The 21,371-nt window shown below is 38.0% G+C and overlaps 2 protein-coding genes across 3 annotated transcripts in view; both read left to right on the top strand.

Annotated features, from left to right (window-relative positions):
- The window catches only part of LOC140324469 (tropomodulin-3-like), a 41,346-nt gene extending 32,518 nt beyond the window's left edge, over positions 1–8,828 (top strand). Inside the window, exons 4-11 of one of the 2 annotated variants that reach the window (XM_072402383.1) lie at positions 1,648–1,770; positions 2,505–2,573; positions 3,206–3,336; positions 3,976–4,083; positions 4,540–4,683; positions 6,643–6,787; positions 7,355–7,424; positions 8,426–8,828. In XM_072402383.1, coding sequence (XP_072258484.1) covers positions 1,648–1,770; positions 2,505–2,573; positions 3,206–3,336; positions 3,976–4,083; positions 4,540–4,683; positions 6,643–6,787; positions 7,355–7,410 — 776 coding nt within the window. In that variant the 3' untranslated portion in view covers positions 7,411–7,424; positions 8,426–8,828. The remainder of the gene's footprint in view (positions 1–1,647; positions 1,771–2,504; positions 2,574–3,205; positions 3,337–3,975; positions 4,084–4,539; positions 4,684–6,642; positions 6,788–7,354; positions 7,425–8,425) is intronic. The other variant, XM_072402384.1, reaches the window with a different exon arrangement.
- Positions 8,829–16,299: 7,471 nt separating this feature from the next.
- The window catches only part of LEO1 (LEO1 homolog, Paf1/RNA polymerase II complex component), a gene marked incomplete in the record, with an annotated part of 7,769 nt that continues 2,697 nt past the window's right edge, over positions 16,300–21,371 (top strand). Inside the window, 6 exon segments of the mRNA XM_072402379.1 lie at positions 16,300–16,414; positions 17,770–18,609; positions 18,733–18,837; positions 19,923–20,017; positions 20,396–20,541; positions 20,660–20,744. Coding sequence (XP_072258480.1) covers positions 16,351–16,414; positions 17,770–18,609; positions 18,733–18,837; positions 19,923–20,017; positions 20,396–20,541; positions 20,660–20,744 — 1,335 coding nt within the window.

Genomic DNA, 21,371 nt, shown 5'->3' with positions numbered 1-21,371 from the left:
TTTAAAAAATCTGGTGTAGTGCATCAAAGGAAAACTTTAAGTTCAAGTACGCTAGAAAAAGTTCCTCTGTCACCCAGTATCATCCTGAAGTCTAATTTACCTGCCTATGCTCCTCCAAGACTTAATCGGCAACATGCTCGAAGCTGCATAGCTGTCCATGACCTCCCCAGTTTCCATTCATTTTTTAGAAAAGGTCATCAGCCCTGCAAAAGTGATTCTACCAAACTAATGAAGAAAATATAAACACCCAATGAAAGAGAAGCATAAAGTTGTTCTATACCCCAAACTTACCAATATCACTATACAAATGTGATCTTTTTATGCAGTTTTTAATCTGATTACTATTAAAATTTCTCTCAACTTTGGGTTCAGTTAGGCTTTAAAATCTTTATCATTGCCAGGATAAAATTTAGGATCACCAGCTCTATTATACTAGTTTGACATAAGACTTCCCTTGGTCAGTAATACTGCCACTAATCTACTTTGCTGAAAGGCAGCAGACAGATGCACATCTGAGTTCTTATTGCTGGCACCAGACATGGAAGGTGCCTATAGCAGAAGAGGATATAGTTGTCAAACAAGAATATCTGGATGAGCCTCATCTAAAAGAGCAACCACTTAGTAAATACAGACCTTCCTGTGCCATGTATTCAGATGTGATGACTGCTGTTGCCTTCCTATGCACTCAGCCATGATGTCTCTATTTGGATTGTGTGTTTACAATAATACATGTTCTATTTGTATGTATGTAATGTGTATTGATATATACTATGTATTTCTCTATTCCTCTTTGTGATTCTCATGTGTGCCAGAAATTCTGTGGTGGCTGTTACAAAATACTACGTATATATTACAGCACTCCAGCATAAACAAGCATGCACAGCTTGCAAATATTTACATGCTGAGAGCATGTTCAGTCCCCGATTTACTTTCCTCGATGCTATCAATGTAGTTTACATTAGGGGAGTAAAAAAAATATAACTATTGCAAAAAAAAAAAAAAAAAAAAAAAAATATATATATATATATATATATATATATATATATATATATATATTATTCCTGTTATAATAGTGTAAATATTGTCTAAGTTTACCTAATAGCACGCCATGCACACAAAAATTTATTGTAGAGCCAATTTTTTAATGGCACCCCAATGCACCTCCGGAACGCAACATCACACCCATCCCATGCCAGATAGTAATCAGTACAACTAGGCAACTATCCTTTCCACAAACAAGCCATAGATCCATTTTTTTGTGTGTGTGTTATTCGTGAGAGGTTTTCTCCATGTTCAGGGTACATTATCAATACCCCCAAAGGAACTACACTAGTTTTCGGTTGTAGAAACATGTATTCCAGCATTTACCATAAAATGATTTGTAATTTGAAAGGCTTATCAATATTGGTATGGGATATCTAGTAGTTCAGGTATGTACACTACTACGGTAAAAGCAACTGTGAAATGTTTGTGTCCTGAAATGAGAAATTATAAGAGGGAAACATTACAACTAGTTTATTGCATAATGAATGAATATCCAGATAGTGATCATTGCGCCATCTACAGGACAAATATTATTTGCACATTCTTTTGTCATTGTAGCTGATTGGTTCAAAGTTCACCTTTTTTACAATTTTTTTTTTTCAGGGAAAATATTTGTCCCTAAACAGAAGCCCAAAGATTTCCATACAGAGGAGAAGCTGTCGCTTGATCCGGAGCTGGAAGAGGCGTTGAGCAGTGCCACAGATACCGAGCTATGTGATCTTGCAGGTTAGCATTTAAAAGGGCAGAACAGCTCATGAACCATACATTCTTCTAAAAAAGACAGAATTTTAAAGTGATTGTAAAAAGCATTTTGACTGAATAAATGTGGTTGTCAGATTTCTTTTAAATTTGTAAAGTGGATGTTTTATAAAAAAAAAATACAAGGTCCACTTGCTGGCCATCAAGGTGCAGATGACACTACTTTGTCTCATTACTGCCTTATGGGAAAGCTGAAATCCTGCAGGAATATTCCCTGGTGCTTTGCAGTAAATTATTCTTGTGGGATTTCAACCAGTGATGATGCATGAGAACAATGCAGTACCTCCAGGGTCCAGGCCTAGGCCAGATCTCAGGTATGTATTTGTAATAGTTCTCAAATAATTTCTGGCATCCTTTATTAGGCTTCTGTTTTTTAGTAGGGTATGTCGTATGTCAGAATGTTTATTCTGCAGGTTGCATCGGCAATCAGATATATTTAAAAAATGGCAAAACAGATGAGTCTAATATGATATTTTTTTTTGTTATTGGTTATGGATCAAGATGTTAAGATGAACACAACATTATTAATAACTTGGATTTCATTGTAAAATCTTGGGTTAAAGTTGTGTTAATCTTGTGTGAAAACATAGACCCATGAATATAACATATGGTAAGGACTGGTAACCATATGTGCATAGGACAGGTCATTTATTGACATTTCACAATGTAAACTCATGTTACATATTTGATTATTTTTTCAGCAATCCTTGGAATGCACAATCTGCTGCCTAATAACACCAGCAATGGTTATGATATTCAAGGATTTCCAAGTAAGTCGTAAAGGTTTGCACATTTACTGAAGTAACAAGTTATAGGCATGCTGGTCAGGAGATGATTCTTTTTATAGAAATGTCTGACACGCAGCATGGATAATTATATACTTAGCAGATACCCCAAGACTTCTTTTTAAGGGAACAGCAATTAGTTAAAACTGGCCAATACACATTTCCAGGTTCTGTGATCAGGATAACATCTGAGCTTTGTTCATTCCCTGATAATTCCAATTTTAGGCTCAATGTAATATTGCTCTATACCAAACAGTAACAGTATTCCCAATAGTATACAAACCTGGTTCCTATGAAGCCACATAAATATCCTCATTTAACATTTTAAAACTAGGAAGAGTGGGTGAAATAGTCACTGCATGCTCTCTAATTGCAGTATGTATGCATAAGAAAAGAGACCAATGCCAGCACAAGTCTGTTGGCTGGGTGGATGTCAGTGCACACAATAAGAAGTCGCCTCTTTATTAGGGGGTGACTAATTCTAATTAAAGGGTGATCATTAATTTACTTTCTTTACTTGGCTAGGGTATTCTCCACCATATAACCACCAAACTACTAATCCCTTACAAACTCATATTGACCTTATTATAAGTTTTGTATATTTTCAATTTTTTTAGATGTGGTAAAAGCAGAACCACTAAGGCCTGTGCTTGATGAACCTCCAAATCCCACCAATGTGGAAGAGAGTTTAAAAAGAATCCGAGACAACGACCCACGATTAGTTGAAGTTAACCTGAATAACATAAAGGTAATATTATGGGTGCACTTTGTAGATGTGTAAGAATGAACCTTGTAGTATCACAGACTGGGGCATCCTGGGCTATCATGCCTTCTATGTATATCCATATCCATATCAGGAAGCAGAGGCAGTACAGCAAATGAACCATCCCTTATTACTTATTCTGGGGACTTGAACAAAAAAAGCTTACAGCTGACTCCCTAAAACCAACCACTAAACTCAGAGAGACCCTGTCACCTTTCACAGACTGGGCAATGGTCTTGACAATGGGAGTCACATCCCCACCCCAATGCAGAGGGGTCATCTTTAGGGGGAGGCTGAATGACATGAACTGACTGCCCCAACATTTAGCCTGCAGAGAGAGAGAGAGATAAAGAAACTGAACACGATCAGTGACCGCTTAGGTTGAGGAAAATTTAAATTCTGTGAAGATAAACTTTTATTTGCCCCTTGGGTATTATAGTTTGTCCCATACTCTGTGATTGTCCCTTTTACTGCACACCTTGGTCTGTATGATTTAAAAAAAGGAATTTATATACTGAACACTGTCATTAAATGTAGTATTCTGTGTTTTAATGTAGCTTACAGTACATTTTAACTGCAAAAAATGATTATCTGAGCATTACAACTTTCCTTTTTGTCTTTCAGAATATCCCAATTCCTACCTTAAAGGAATTTGCAAAGGCTTTGGAAAAAAACACACATGTTAAAACTTTCAGTGTTGCAGCAACAAGAAGCAATGATCCTGTTGCAGTGGTAAATATTGCGTAATGAGTTTCTTTTATCTGAATTCTGTTAATGTGATCTTAGTTCAGCAATTCTATGGAAAGAAAATAGAGATGCTTTTATTATTGTTAGATAATATTGCTACAAAATGAAATCTGATTTTTGCGGCATTGGGCTATTTATAGTTATTTTGGACGTGGCTACTTTTATTACTTCAGTAGTTTTATATTCATATGCTTGGCATGTATTTTTTTAAAAATGAACTATTAATACAATTTAGACAAAAAATGACCAGATAAATTCACATTCAATATTAAAAAAGCAATAAACATATAGGGGGAAAAGGGATGTCCACACATCTTCCTTGTCATGTTTTAGCCATCTGCAGTGGTCAGGCCCAGACACAGTAGAAAATCAACTAAAAGTTAGGTTGTCCTAGCATCTTGTTAAGGTAAATGTATAATAATCCTGTTCTTTTGTTCTAAGGCATTTGCTGACATGTTGAAAGTAAACCGGAGTCTGAAAAGTTTAAATATTGAATCCAACTTTGTCACTGGAACCGGTATCTTGGCATTGGTAGAGGCACTAAAAGAGAATGAGACTTTACGAGAAATTAAAATTGACAATCAGGTAAGACTTTCTTGGTGTCACTTTCAGTGGCAGATTTGGCATAATATTTGTGAGATATGTGCTGCAAAAATCTTCAAAGATGTGTCTGACTTGTCTTTAGGTACCTTTTGGTTGGTTCACTTTGTAACCACTTCATTAATAAGCCATTAAAAGCATTTTGATGAATTTAAACTGTATATGATCCTGTATAGGCAATTCCATATATCAAAGACTGGGAAAGGGAAAGGTAGGACTAGGATCTGGTCAGGTATGCTAAACACCAGTGGTCCCCAAGAAAATTTTTGTGGTCCACAGAAACATTTGTACATTATTTGCATTTTTTGTTTTATTAATATGAGATCGCCGCTGGAGCGCGGGGATAAGGTAAGAGGGACCCTCAAAGGTACCCCGAGTGTGACTCGGGATTACCGCTTTTTGCAATTTTTTCCACCCCGAGTCACACTCGGGAATACCGCTAGGGAGGTTAATGTGTATTTTCTTTGATATATTTAATGGCATCAAATATTTTGACTTTGATAACTATCATTTCTTGTTTGGTCTTAAGCTGCATACACACGTGCAATTGTTGTTGGAAAGGATCATTCACAATCCTTTCCAACAACTTAGGACTGCACGATGCATGAACGAGTGCCGTACATACAGCACTGTGCTGCTCTATGGAGAGGGGAGAACGACAGAGTGGCACCATGCTGCACTCTCTTCCCTTTTCCTTGCATTAGGATCGTTCGTTGTCCATCATTCGGAGGATGCACGACGCGTGCTGTACACACTCCAGATTCTTGTCCGATATCGTTCCTGAGCCGATTATTGGGCGAGAATTATTGAACGTGTGTACGTAGCTTTAGATTCGAATGAAATAAAGCCATAATGAGCGAGAAAAAGCAAACAAATATTTTGCATTTCTTTAGTAATACCAAAGATAATGCAACTAATGATAATAGTAACAATAGTAATACTTCACTAAACCGTGAGCTGATCAATAAAACGGAGCCTCCACAGTCCTTGTCAGGCACCATTAGGAGGACCCATATTTTACAAATGTATTTATCTTTATAAAAATCATAATAATGGTCCGCGGGACTTAAAATTATGAATTTAGTAGTCTGAGAGTTCCAAAGGTTTTCGACTGCTGCTATACACCATTGTGCATAAAAGGAAAATAGGAAGATGACTTTATTAGTCTACTGCTTCTGCTGTTTGACTGTTATGTAAGCATGCCAGGGTGGAAAGAGGACATATTGTCACAAATATTGACAATGATACAAATCCCTTAATATTTTAGGTGTGCAGTTAGCTGTTTACCTGAAGTTTGGCTTTACCATAAGGTAGAAACAATTTGTAACCAGGCAATCAAAATGTTGGTGGCAGCACAGAGAATTTCAGTACTTTTTGTGTCAATCAGTTTTTTTGAGTTTTCAAAGAGAGATAACAAACATACATTTAAAAATTCAAACATAAAACACAGGAATCCTATTAACCCATAACGGCCTTGGGTTCGTATGAGCAAAAAAAAGAAAAATAAATTACTCATCTTAAATATGACATATACTCTGATACGTAGCAGTAATCTGTCAAAGCCTTCATGAAACAAAATAGAACAGAGCAATACAAATGAATTTCAGTACTTTTTGATCATGTTTTGACTATTTACGTGATTATAGTGGGATCCCAACCACACACCATGGGTATAATATTGTTATTTGAAGTAATATCAAAATGAGCTGTTATAGCTTAAACACAGCCTTGAGCATTATTATGTCACAATTTTAGGTCACATTCTTAAAAGCTTTTTTTTTCCAAACAAAAGCAATTATGCAAAAAGGTTCTGTGATTTAATATTTTGACATGGACATTTGCATTATTTCTTAAGACATTCAAAGGTAGACAAAATAATACAAGTTTCCATTTCATCTTGGCTATCATAGTCATTTTTAATTCTATTTTTCCATTTTCAAACAGAGACAACAGCTGGGAACTGAAGTGGAGATGAAGATTGCTCAACTGCTGGAGGAAAATTCATCTATTCTTAAATTTGGCTATCACTTTACACAGCAAGGTCCACGGGCAAGGGCAGCTGCCGCCATAACAAAGAACAATGATCTCGGTAAGGCAGGATGTACTTTTAATTCACATTATTGAGACTATTGCAAATACTTTCAGCAATCTCCAGATAGATATATTTATCCCTCATTGCAAAGGGACCCAACTTCTCTTCTGCATACAGCTTACTCAAACGAAGGTGTCTGTGAGTTTGTGTATGTAAACCCTAACAGTAAACTTCTTTTATTTGCTCCCTTTTGGTCCCATAAATGAACCATTGTAAACATTTTGTTATGTTTCTCATCATTTATGTTTAAGAATTACAGACCTTTTGATTATATCAGATGTCTCTTGTGCTGATATAAGATGTTTTCTGATTGGCCCAGGGATGCATTTCAAATATCGTTGTGCAGCTTTGAATGCAAATTGCAACTTTAATATTCAGAGCCATTGGAACTACAAGACGCTTTAGTGTTTGCCAGGGGGAACTTTTATCTACAAATGTTTATACATATTTAGCATTAAGATCTAATTTGCTTATTAGGGGCAGGGAGGGACATTATCTAATTCCAGCTGTATGTTAAGTCTCTTCTGCTGATATCTTTTCTTTCCAATGTGTTACATTTCTCAGTGAGGAGTTTACGAATGCTTGTCATTTCACATCTACTGGCATTTCTTCAAACTTGACTACAGGGACACAGGTTATAGAGCTGTCAAATTGCAGCATCTCTTTCCATTATCTGTTTGCTTTGTGTTTTGCATGTCTGCTTTCTTAAAACCTTGTTTAAATATCCAGAATAATTTTGTGTGTCCTTGAGGTCATTTTAATGTGTTGGCTGCATTCATCCGGTCATATACCGTTGGAGGAGTTAAGTTTACAGTCATATGTTGTGTTTATTCTAATAGCATGATCCAATGATTTGTACACACGTTGTCGTGTGCTACTACCATATGTGATTTGTGATGCAATACTAACGGCAATGATAAAAATATTACATGTATGGAGGGAAAGGGTTGTCATATTGTTGTTATTATTATTATACAGCATTTATATAGCGCCAGCATATTTTTACCGGGGGCCGATGGTTAAGTATGGTATTTTATGTACCAGTAAATGACTTATACAGTGGGTACAATGGATAAAGGCTTTACAAAGTCCATAGTTATGTCACTAACTGCCTCAAAAGCGGCTCACATCCTAATGCCCCCTAATGTCATAAATATTGTCTAGGGTCAATTTTGTGGGGGAGGAAACCGGAGTACCCAGAAAACCAGGAAAATCACGCAAATGTGGGGAGATCCTGCAAACTCCATGTAAATAGTGTCCTGGCCGAGATTCGAACCTGGGACCTAGAACTGCACAGGCCAGAGGGCTAACCACTGAGCCACCGTGCTGCCCACGTCATTTCCATTGTACTCACAGTATAGGTCATTTACTGGTACATAAAATACCATAATTACCTATCTGTCCCTGTAAATATTCAAAGAAAACTCACAGAGGGTGGAAATAACTTAATAAAAACCAATCTGACCTATTTTAATCCCACTGTGAAGATTTACCCATATTTTCTAAAGACTAAGCCTTAATGTATAGTGGCATGGAAAGTTGTCGTCAAAATATAATAAGATTTGAAAATGCTGCTCAGACACTTCCTAAAAATGTGATTCATTAAACTTTTCTGTTTTTTTTTTTCTTTTATAGTCCGTAAGCGAAGAGTGGAAGGGGACTTCTAATAACTTTTATTTATTATTGGAAGAGTGTGATCGATTGCTGAAAATTCAGCTCCAGAGTCTCGGACCTGGCTGGGAAGAAGGGAAGATACTGGAAAACTGCAAAGCATTATCTGATCATTCTTTTCATTATATTAGACAAACCTTGCTTCTTTTTTATTATTCCTAGTTTAAACTCGGACAATGAATTGAAGAGCCATATACTGGATATTTGCAATTTCATGTCTGCTTATGGATTGATAATAATAGCCCCAGAAATCTCTTATCGAAAAACTAGCAAAGAGATGTCATCAAAGGTGCTGTCAGGTGATGAAGACAGAAGCCTAATATTGTTACGTGCTGGACTATTAAAGGGAATGTTATGGATACAAGCAGCTTCAGTACTGTTATGTCAGTAATTTACAGCTGTCTAAAATAATACAATTGGTGATGTAATAAATGGTAAAAAATGTTCGGAAAATGGGTCAGAATGTGCAGATATATATTAATCCAAATGGCTGCTCCGACCAATTTAGAATTTTTTGGGCATAAAGTAACTTCCAATGATAGAATATCAGGTTATGGTCATTCGGATTTAAAAAGAAAAAATGATACTTTTGCATTGGCTATATATAGGTAACCACAAATAGGGTTTATCTTAAAAGTGCATGACAATCACACACTGGTGTGTAAAGTATGGTGGATCAGAAGAGATAACATGATTCTAACAAATTAAATAAAAAGTAGTTCCTGTACGGTGGAAATGTATTGTGCCATTTTGCATTGTTTAGAGGGAGCCACTTCATAGCTGATAGGGAACAATATGCACTGAAGGTTTCACCCCTCCATCAGTTTCAGAGGTAAATTGTTTGTATTGTAACAATTATATATATATAACCCCGATTGTATTAGTATCTGCAAACAGCTGGGATATCTGCGGGGTATCCATGACCTCTGCAGACACAATTAATTAAAAAAAATGCTTTTTACTGAATAGGATTTTTGACATATTTAGGGCTGCCCAGCTAACCCAGGTTCCTCATAAAGTTTTCTCTATTAAATTAGTGAATATAAAGGTGCCCCCCCCCCATGTAAATGTGTTTTTGGCCCTTGAGGACTTGAATTGGGCTGCCTTGGCCATTAGTTATATCATACCATTTTCTAATCTCTGGGTCCAGTTTTGGAATACATTGAATTTTGAGAGAAATTTTTAGAAGAAAAAATACAGCCGATTCTTGTAACTAGGAGCTTTTGCCCTAGTTTATGTTTTGGACATGTTGAATGGTGACATAACTTATAAAAAATATGTTTTTTATATGAAAATATGAAAATATGTTTTTTTATACTTAATTGCTGGATTTTGTTCCTAATTATCATAACTGATGCAGACTTCATGAAAAGCACTCCTCCATCATGATGGCTTTTTCTGTAATGTATTGGGTGATTCTTTGAATTTAATGCAAATCATTCATGCAGAAATGTCTTAGTTTTGTACAAGCTACAAAAAGGAGAAATTTACCTTACTTCAGGGAAACAGAATGTACCAAATATCACAGCCCAGGCAGGTATATATCTGGGTATGCTATTTTATGTCTTAACCGCTTCTGCCTGTGGTTTTTACATTATAAAAGCAGGAATATGTCTTACTGTGCTCATGAATTAAGGGATAGCCCCGGTAAACATTCCTATTTAGATTTCATTGTCTAAACTCCATGTTTACTTTCATAGCATTTTATTTCCTTTTTCATTCCTAAATTAGATGCTGAAATTGTGTACATTGGCTGTATGTTTTGTTATAGTTTATACATCAATAAAGGGTGCCAAACACTGTATTGTGGTAGAAGAATATCATATGTAAAATATATACGTCTTTTGTCTTCAAGTGAAAGCCCTTTATGTTTTCAGCATTTATAAATAAAGATTTTTTTTCAAAATGTGTTTTTCTATAAATGGTTATGCCTGACATAAAGCCCTATTTCTACGTAGATAAAAATATTGATCCCATGCTGTTAACTCTGGGTAATATGCCAGTCTCAAAAGAGATGTGATTGGGGAGCTGTTTTAGTTGATAGGATGTGCTCGGAAAAGGGGTGCAGAGGGTTTAAATATACAAAATGGTCGGATTGTTGCTGGAAAAAGCATCCTATCTGAAAAAAATATTCTTTACATGATGGCATTTTTAGGCTGGAAGGTATGTTTTATTAAAAACTAAAGTAACTCCTGCATGAAGATATTCCTCATGTCTCCCGCTGCCCACATTGCCACTTTTGTTGTGTTTTCTCCCACCACTCCCCAGGTTACTACAAGACTCAGTAGTGTGACGTAAGGTCTAGCTCAGGCATGGGCAAACTACCACCAGTTGGTCCTTTTAATCTGTTGTGTGAAATATTGTTACAAAATTGTCCACTGGCAAAAAAAAGACCAACTACACTGTTCTCACTCAAATTGTAATTTTAATGTAGGTTTTCTTTTAGGTAATGGCTTTTACACATAATTTATATCCAGTTCATACATATACTCTCCATCCATCTGATACTGGCACAGCCCATCTGTCAAATTTTAAAACTTGCTGTGGCCCCTGAGCCAAAAAGTGATCCACCCCACCCATCATCCACCCCTGATCTAACTGGAAGTACCAGGGGGTAATAGGATGTCAACCATACTGGAAGTGTTGGAAGGTTCTGCAAGGTCATCTTTTGCATGGGTGTCAGCCTGTATAACAACACTGTATAAAGAAAGATTTTGCAAAGAATTTGCGGAGCATTTTGCAGGATTTTAAAGCAAAACTAATTTTAAGACAGCAGATGTCAGAATTGTCCATTGCTCAGTATGTTGTGGGGGAAATAGACTTTTTGGTTATACATAGTATCTCTCTTCCTTGATAAAATTCCTTCCAGTTTGTAGTTTTTGTTAAAAAGTTCCACTTTTAGGCACTATCAGCTCATGTTTGTGAATGTTAATCTCTGATCCTAAAGTGGAATGAAACATAAACATTTAAATATTGCAACCAGACAGATCCATTATTGCAGAATAATGAAATAACCTTACCTGTCTGATCACAATCTTTTGGAAGATCATTCATTCCCGAAAGGCGCAGGGGGAAGCCAGGATGTACCGGATGTGACATGAGCATTTCAATGTTTGACAGTTTAGGACAGTGATCAGGCAGGGAAGACTACTTATTGCAGAAGGGACATTGCCTGCCTCTTTCTGCAACAAAGCCTTGTCCGATCACACATTTTAAATGCAGAACTATAGTTCCGCTTTAATAGTTGTACTGACTGTTACATAAACCCTGCCACTGCCCATAAGGGTTTCGGCATCAGTGGCTTGTAAATGCACATTTTCACAGCAGTCTGTCAGCTTTTACATAGGATCCAAGCAGCTGTATTCACATGTTTAGGACTCAACCTCTGTGTTTTCCAGGTGTATCCATCCCTCTAGGATCAGACTAACCCCTGATATTGTATAAGTATATAAACATGCATACAAAAACAATGACCACATTACACATGGTATGTATTGCTGCACATAAGGCGGTAAGAGTAATAAGTCCAGGGCCAGAGTTCTTTGGTATCTATAAGAGTCCCGTAGATTTTTAAAATGCCACTTATGCACAATTTTGGGTACCATAGTTTGCTATTCACTTGGCACAACCTCGCCTACTTGCTTTAGAAAATGCATATTTCTTTGGGGGATTTATTCATCCGTAGGCCAAAAATGTGTATTGTAACATGGAAATAGGAAAATGATGGCTCCAGGCAGTGAAAGGGTTTAAACAATATGCTAGGGTGGTTGGATCAACCTTTAGCTCCCAAATACAAATTGTACTTGGTACATACCAGTAAAAGTTGATATTTCACCAGATTTTTTGGATATTGATAGAGTTGCATGGACCAGCAAATTTTTGCACTGTTTTCAATGTACACAATGGTCCCATTCTAGATCAACCTTTCCAGTCCAAAAATATATAGGTGAAATAATCGTGTCAGTTAACTTCTGTGAAAGTAAAACTACTGAATGAACATCCTCCAGGAGCAGAGATTCCATCATTTTGACCAGTTGTAAAAAATAAAAAGGGGTCAGATTCTAATATAAAAATCTAAATCCTAATATCCAGGGACACAGTGCCGCTTACCAACATAGTTGATTTGTTTTGTAAACCATTTCATAAAAAGACCATTTGCCTTGCAAATATCTCCAGTGATCTGTCTTTCTAGCACACAAAAGGCTTTCTTGCATATAGTTAGTGTAACATTTTGTTCGTAAACCCAGCAATCCAGGACAAAGGCAGCAGTTTTGCAAACTAATCTAACCAAGTTGTGAATTAGGGGATATACACAAGGGTTGGTACATCAGAAAATTAGAGTATATTTCTACTACAGTTATATAGCAGGAACATACAAAAAAGCAAGGTACAACATAAAAGACATAAAAAGAAGTGATCATATGCAAGTGTTAGGTTACATATGTGTCAGATGATTGTTGCATAAGACAAATGGGGCTCTATTTATAAATACTTCCCCAAGTCAATTCCTCCTAGTCATTCATTGCTGCCCCCCCATTCTCTTTAGTGCTGCCATGGAGTTAAAACAATGTGGATACCTTCTCCACATAGGATGTGCGCAATACATATGTATATGTATTGTATGCAGGGCAGTCCGATCCATCTGGGTGTGTCTTGCATCTGGTCCCTCCCCTTTTTCCTGGTTCTTCATCCTACATCACCCGACCCAGGGGTGAGATCGGTTAACATAGGATGAAAATAAAATTTCCCAATCTCACTGCGCATGTGTGAGATTGGCAAATTTTTCTATTTGTGCGAAAAGGCTCCTAGGGTTGTCTACCCTTTTATGTAAAGTGAAATTTTTGGGTTTAGGTACGCTTTAAGTACTTTCAATGAAATAAGTAAGTGCATTGATCTTGGTATAGAGGGATAAAATTAGAAGATGTTGTCATCATTGTTTTTGAAATATATATTTATTGTATTCAATGGGTCTCAACAGCTTTTTCCTGAGGAAGCGGATGCATCCGCAAAACGTGTCAGAATTTTATGAGACTATGTTATTGTGACAATTTTTTATATGTAATTTTAACTGTATTGATTTTTAAAATATTTTATCAAAAGTTATGTTTTTCTCTTTTATTTAAGTGCCCTAAAAGTCCCTTCATTTGTTTTGAGCTGGTTTGAGATATTTAAGTCTGGGATGTGGCACACACTGGGGAATGCATTTTTTGTTGAGTTAGATCTTACATTTGTTTTTTTTTAATAATTTGTTGGTGGTGAATCCAGAAATGACCCCAGTTTTTTGCTATCACATCCAGTTTTTACGATACAGGGTACCCTCCATTTTTGCAAAAAAACATACAAATTTTACGTACAATGAAAAAATAATGAAATAACTTAAATTTACTGTTTATTTAAATTTCTTGAGTTCATACAAAGGATTTATTGTTACTCTTTGACATTTTTTTTAAAGTAAAACATTTGAAAATTAATCAGGTAAGCGGTTAAGGTAAAAATGTACGTTTAAAGATTTTCCTGGAGTGTTCAGTGTTAGGACAATCCCGCCAGATGCTCTAACAATAATCAGCCATCATATGTACATCCCATATACCCTGATACCATCCTTGTATGACCTCCAAATCTTGGTGGAATCGTTCACCTTGCTCATCACTGACTGCACCAAGGTTTTCAAGGAAGTTAGAAAGATGGCTATGCAGAAAATGCATCTTGATGCTCATATTGCAACCAAGCATTTTGTAGCTCTCCAAGCCCTTGACAATGGCTTTGAACGATAACCAAGCATTCTTTTCAACTTCCGACATTGTCCTGATGGAATGTTCATCTTTGATGAGCTGCCGAATCTGTGGTCCATCAAACACACCGGCCTTTATTTTTTTTTAAATGACATGCTAGGAAATACCAAAATGAGGTACTGCAGTCTCCTTCATTTGGCAAAGCTTTAACAAACTGCTTCATTAGACCCAGTTTCGTGTGCAGAGGCTCATGTAGAATGTTTAGATCACCTGGTTTTAGGGCAGATCTTGGAGGCCAATTCCTTTCCACCCAATGCCTCTCACAAGCTCTGCTGTCCCACATGCACAGATAACAGGGATACTTGGTGTATCTGCATCGCTGACCAAGAAGGAAGCATACCATTTTAAGGTCAACACAGATGACCCAATTGTGTTGGTGATATTGCAACAACTCAATGACTTTCTATGTCTGCATATTCTTCACAAAGAGAAAGTGAATGACCAATTGGGACTGACCCAAATATATTGCCATTGTGAAGGAGGACACACTTTAAGCTTGGCTTTGAGCTATCGATGAATAGTCATTCAGTTGAGTTATAGATTGGAATTCCCAATTCCTCCATTAAACCAGGTATGTTATGGCAATACACAAAGCCACTGTCAGTTCTAAAGTACTGCAGAAATGCAATTTCTCTGGTTCAAAAGTACAATACCTTTGTTCCTTTTTCAAGTAAGTTTTTCTTACAAAGTCTTGAGGTTAGGAATTCTGAAGCTTTCTTAGACAGCCCAATTCTTGTGCCCAATCTCTCAACTCGTGATGATCAAATCCCTTACAGAGTCCTCTTCTATTTCAAACATTTCATCATTGTTGTCACCTAGCTCATCACCATAATCATGTTCTTCAAGAGAGGATGGTGTAAAAAAAACCGGCACTAGGATTTCATCTGAATGAGCCACTGGGGTTATAGCCGATGGTAGACTAGCATAATCTATGTTACATTTATTTTTCTTGTTATATCCTGAAGTTTTCACTATACAAAAGTAACAGTCACTGACATGTTCTCCTGGCTCTCGCCAAACCATAGGTATACAAAATGACATCTTATCACGTGTTCCCTTTGTCCACATCCGTAACCCTCAACACACTGTTTGCACACCTTATGAGGGGCCCAAGACTTATCTTGATCACAAAGTTTAACTTTGAAATATGCCAAATAGGCTTGCTCTACAAATTTGCTGATGTTCACCTGACTGGGAATGGTGAAACTGCCACAGATATAACAAAATGAAATGGGTTGTTTAGGTACTTATGACGAGAAACAGCAGAGCCAGACATGATCTGAAAGAAAGGAAATATGTGTGGATATAAAAAAATAAAATCTGCTTAATCACTATGTAGAGCAGCGCACAACCTCTGACCACACTGTCTTGTGTGAAACAACCTGACGTGATAGAAGAAAACTAACTTTCAGAATCAGCATACCTATTTTACTATAAATAAGCTTAAAAATTTAAGTCAACAAAAATTGTTACTTTGTGGATAAACTATCAATTCTTGTTTTATCTTAGATTCAAATGAAATAAACCCATAATGAGTGAGAAAAAGCAAATAATAATAATGCAACTAATGATAATAGTAACAATAATAATACTTGACAAAACCGTGAGCTGGTCAATGAATCAGAGGCTCCACAGTCCTTGTCAGGCACCCTTAGGAAGATCATTATTTTACTAAATGTATTTACTTAAAAAAAATCATAATAATGGTCCACAGGATTTAAAAGTATTTAGTGGTCGGAAAAGTTGGTGGGATTGACAGATCTGCAAAGGTAAAGGTTTTTTTTTCCCAGTTTACTTCAGCTTTAAGGCACCAACATATGATGTGGCGCTGTAAAATGAATAGGGGCATGCTTACAGAAAAATAGGTTTATTGTGACTGTAAAGTGGACCTGTCATAATATTTGCCCTGTATGTGTAGTCTCTAGGTTCACTGTAGCTATGGAAACACTTCATGATACATCTTCTATGCTGACCCAGGCCACACACTTTCCGTACAGGAAGCCCCGTGCTCTCTTTACGTCATCTGCCAACTTCCGGCTCGCCAGACACTTCCGCTTTTACGACGCTTCCCTCGCTTGGTGGCAGCGGCTCGCGGCCATGGACATGTTGGAGGGTTTGTTCGGCAGCGATGCGGAGTCTGATAATGAGCAGAAAAGAGACGGTGAGTGTGAAGGGGAGAGAGTCACATAACCCGCCACCGGGGGAGCGCGCGGTATTGGGTGGCTAAGTCACTTGTGGGTCTCTGCAGGCTCCTATACATTACTACTAGTGTATGATTTGATTCCGGGGCCCATAGGGGTGACAGGCTGCCCTCCCGGGGAGGATGTGTGGGGGCATTCAGGGGTGGCAGCCTGTGTACAGGTGTACTTAGGTGACATGTGACACGTTATACATTATAGAACCACAAGTCCCAGCATGCTTTGCTTTGTACTGGTACCTTATACTTCTCTGCAGGGGGGTGACAGTCTTGGGGTTCCTATTATTTATGCAAATGGACACACTGACCAGGGATCTGTATTTTGGATCAGATGGAGGGGATCTGGGGAGACCACCAAACTCCTTGTACACACTCTCATCATGTCACGTCTGAACTACTGTAACCTCCTCCTCTCCGGTATTCCACTATATAAGTCCTATATAAGGCGGGGATCTGGAGACGGACGTCGGGTCTGGTGGCGGGGATCTGGAGACGGACGTCAGGTCTGGTGGCGGGGATCTGGAGACGGACGTCGGGTCTGGTGGCGGGGATCTGGAGACGGACGTCGGGTCTGGTGGCGGGGATCTGGAGACGGACGTCAGGTCTGGTGGCGGGGATCTGGAGACGGACGTCGGGTCTGGTGGCGGGGATCTGGAGACGGACGTCGGGTCTGGTGGCGGCGACCTGTGTATAGATCGTAGTAGTTCTAGAAGAAGTGATCAGTACATATAAGTACATAGGGGCCTAATTTATTAAACCTCCCTAAGACTGGTGAAGATAGAATATTATGGGTTAACCAGGGCGATCCAGCAAACCAGGGTAGCAAAGAAGGGAAAACTCTTGTACATGAGTGCAGTGTTCTCCCGAGCCCCTTTTAGCTGGGTGCACCAGCCGGCTGTTTTTGAGTGGTTACTCTTAGGTTGGGTCACAATACAGGGGCTGCCACCCACCTACAATTCTTCCCACCCGGGTGGGTTGATCACTGACATCTGGCACCTGGCACCTTTTGCGATGACAGCTAAATAGACCTCCTCTGCTTACTTTCTGTTGTATCCCTGGACCAGGAAGTGGAGGGAAATCTCCCCAGTAGAACACAGATTGTTCTAACATAGTAAAGCTTTTAGTATGTTTTATTTATTTCCTTTGTGGCTGGACGTGATTGACTTGTTTTTTTTCTTCCTATGTATCTGTGTGTTCTGCTGATGATCACAAAGGGCTTATGTGTGAACAACTATAAAGAGAAATCATTGTTCGCCATTTACTAAAATGTTACATAAGACTTTTTTTGTTAATGTTAATTACCAATCTTTTATTTTCAGACTCTGATTCTGGGTCCGGCTCTGATTCAGAGCCAAGGAATGTTGGTTCTGTTAGTAACCCCTCTGGAAGTGACAGTGAACGGGACGATGATGATGAACATTCGGCAGTGAAACACAGTAATAAAGAATTGTTTGGGGATGACAGTGAGGACGATGCTGGATCCCAGCACAGTGGTAGTTACAATCGTTCAGACAGATCAGATAATCAGTCTGAAGGTAATGTTCACTCCGATCAAGAAAACGATCAGTCAGATGCTGAACAGCATAGCGGTTCTGAAAATTATCATGATGAAGACAATGATGACGATGGAGGGCACAAATCCGATCACAGCAGCCGTCACTCGGATGGTGAAGGCTCGGAAAAAGAAGCTCATTCTGAGGACGAGAAGTGGGCCAGGGATGATAAAAGTGACCAATCTGATGATGAGGAAAAAATGCAGAACTCGGATGATGAGGGGCAGCATTCCGATGATGAGGGCAACCTGCGATCAGATGATGAGATGCACAGACAGTCTGATGGAGATGACCATGAAAACCACCAGTCTGATGGTGACGATCAGAGGCACCAGTCAGACGATGAGGACAATGAACACAGAAATTCTGATTATGAGAGACAACATTCGGATGGGGAGGAAAATGACCACCAGCGATCAGACGATGAAGAACTAAAGATTCAACATTCAGATGATGAAGCTGAACGACAAAGGTCGGATGATGAGCAGCAGAATTCCGATGATGATGATGATCAGCGACAACATTCAGATGATGAAGAAAACAGGCGGCATCACTCAGACGACGATGCTTTGCATTCCGATGGTGAAGAACAAGATCACAAATCAGGTTGGTTATACAAGACTATACCTGCTGGAAATGTATTTTGTCTTCTAGTTTTAGTTGTCCCAGTGCTCAAACATCGAGATCTTTCAACTATGTTCCTATTTTTTCCTGGTGTTATTTTTTCAGTGTCTGGAAAAGGAAGTGATAGTGAAGAGGAGATTGTTCGGCAGAGGCATAAGAAGGCAATAGCGTCAGACTCCGATGAAGATAGCGATGCAGAGACTGGTAAAGGTATGAAGATCCTATTTATTTAAAATTAGCCACAACCACAAGCCTTAGCTCACATGTTGGCAATGTTTAAAATGACTTTCTGGGGGCACCAACTGGCACTTTTCAGTAACCACCTGGCTGCTTTTGGGTGGTTACTGAAGAGTTAGGTCACAATACAGGTGCTGCTTACCTCCTACAATGTCAGTCCACCTGGCTTAAAATTTTTTGGATTGAACACTGTAAAGGCTTGTTAAAACTGCAGAAAACAAAGTTATAAACTAAAAAACATCACCAAGCATGATATAGAAGAACTTTTTATTTTTATACTGGTAATATTTTCTGTCCTAGGTTGACAACACTCTGTCTGTTTAGGAAAAGTGGTTGTCACCATTGGACTGGGTTACAGAACATCTCCCAGTCTCCATAACCTAGGAATTGGTGTTTTGCAATAGAAAAAGATAATGACAATTATTACACGACAACATCAAAATCTCACTATCATTTATATTTATCAGTGCTTCATTAGTTAATGGCAAAAAGCATCTAGGGCATTCCACCTTTACTCTATAAATGCTTGTTACAGTCAGCTCAGAAAGCCTCGAGTTTGGAATAGGCACAGCTGCAAGGAAAGTTGCCCATAAAATCCCACAGTCTAGTGCTGTCCAATCTGAGACACATTGTAGGTTGTGGCGTCTCCTGGAAACCCAGAAAGTGCTTGGAAGGATTCTGGTATTCTTTGATGCAGAGGAGGCTCTTTATAATGATGAAGAGTGACTTGCATTCAGCTTGCTTATATCATCTGTTTAGGATTTGTTCCTTTCAGCTGAGCAGAAGTCAGACAGGTAAGAACAGTTATTGCAGAAGGGACATCACACGTCACTTTTGGCAATAAAAACCTGTCTGATGGCCAGTTGTTAAAAGTGGAACTTCAGTTCCACTTTAAGAGGAGTGTTTGACCTCTTTCTAAGCTGGTTCAAGCTGCTTTTGCATCTCTTGACTTTTATGGGAAGGGAGGCTGTTCTGACACTATTAAAAACCAATTGACCCAGACCCCTAATGCAGCTCTACATCACTCTCCTCTATAATTGTATGTTCTGTTTTAATAGGAGAGAAGAAAGATTCTGCTGATCTTTTTGGTGATGCGGATGATATTTCAAGCAGTGATGGAGAGGAAAAGCCTCCCACACCTGGGCAGCCTATGGTAAGTATTCCTTAGTTTCATACATAGCCTTTTTAATAAATGTAATTTATAGTCAGCTTTTAAGGGCTGTCATCAGTCGGTGCCATTACTTTGTGACAAGGCCTACACTGACATTCCTTTTGAGATGTGTACTGTATGCCAACAGCTCTTATTCCTTCTACATGCACCTACTCCTAGGAATAGGTTATTACATATTATGTATTTTCCAATGTGTTTTTTTATTGCTTTGTGTAGTTTGTTCTAAAGATGTAGTAAAAGTTATGTAGAATCCATTGGAAATATGTATTTGTGTGTCTTTTTGTTGTTTAACAAGGATTTGAATTTCAGTTTATTTCTTATTTATCTTTTATTAATTGCACATTGTTACAACGCTTTCAGGATGAGGATGGCTTAGATCAAGACCAGCCAGAGGAAGAACCTATTCCCGAAACCAGAATAGAAGTAGAGATCCCCAAAGTGAACACAGATCTCGGGAATGACTTGTACTTTGTCAAACTTCCAAACTTTCTCAGTGTTGAGCCCAGGTAAAATACTGGATGTTGTACTTTGTTTCATCCTTCAAATATAAATGATTAAAATAGCTTTTTCTGTATATTGAATTTCAATTTATCCAAGTCTAACCTAAACCATTTTATGTTGTAGACCTTTTGATCCTCAATATTATGAAGATGAATTTGAAGATGAAGAAATGTTGGATGAAGAAGGTAGAACTAGGCTCAAGTTAAAGGTAACTTGTTTTATATCTCAGAAACAAATGCCAACCTTGCTACAGGCTGGAGCTGGTTTTAGAAGACTGTGCTATAGTACAGCTCTTGTTAGGTATCTGGAGGAATCTTTTTTTCCTATGGCAGCGTTTGCACCCATTTTTATACAATACAGTATTCTTACATTTATTTAATGTACAAGTATTGAACCCAGTCTTCAGACTGAGAATGTGTATTTGGCTATATTAAAGGTGATAATAAGTTAAGAAAAGCATGTGAAAGAAGCACATTGCTCCAGCTCTTTATTAAGCATCAGCAATCCCCTGCCACTGCAGCAATTCTACCTGTGCACTGACAGGTGAAAAATAAGAGGACATATATAAATGCAATTTTCATGTCCTTGGTTAGCGTTTTAATTCTAGGGATTTTTACTGTTTTCTGAGAAACCTGATCAGCCAGTTTTTTTATACAGATATTTATTTGGGATGGCTAGAGTATGCAAATCTCCAACTGCTTAAACATGACCATGTACTTGATCAAGTCCAAAAAATAGTTATCAATTTGTAACTAAACCTATTCTGTTTTTAAAACCTTAAAAGCAAATCTAAACTTTATTATTATTTATTAGTTAAAGTCATATATTGCAGCTT

The sequence above is a fragment of the Pyxicephalus adspersus genome, chromosome 2, assembly GCF_032062135.1.
Source record: "Pyxicephalus adspersus chromosome 2, UCB_Pads_2.0, whole genome shotgun sequence".
Classification (NCBI taxonomy): Eukaryota; Metazoa; Chordata; class Amphibia; order Anura; family Pyxicephalidae; genus Pyxicephalus; species Pyxicephalus adspersus.
The sequence above is the reverse complement of the archived record's forward strand: the minus strand, read 5'-3'. Positions and strand labels throughout refer to the sequence as shown.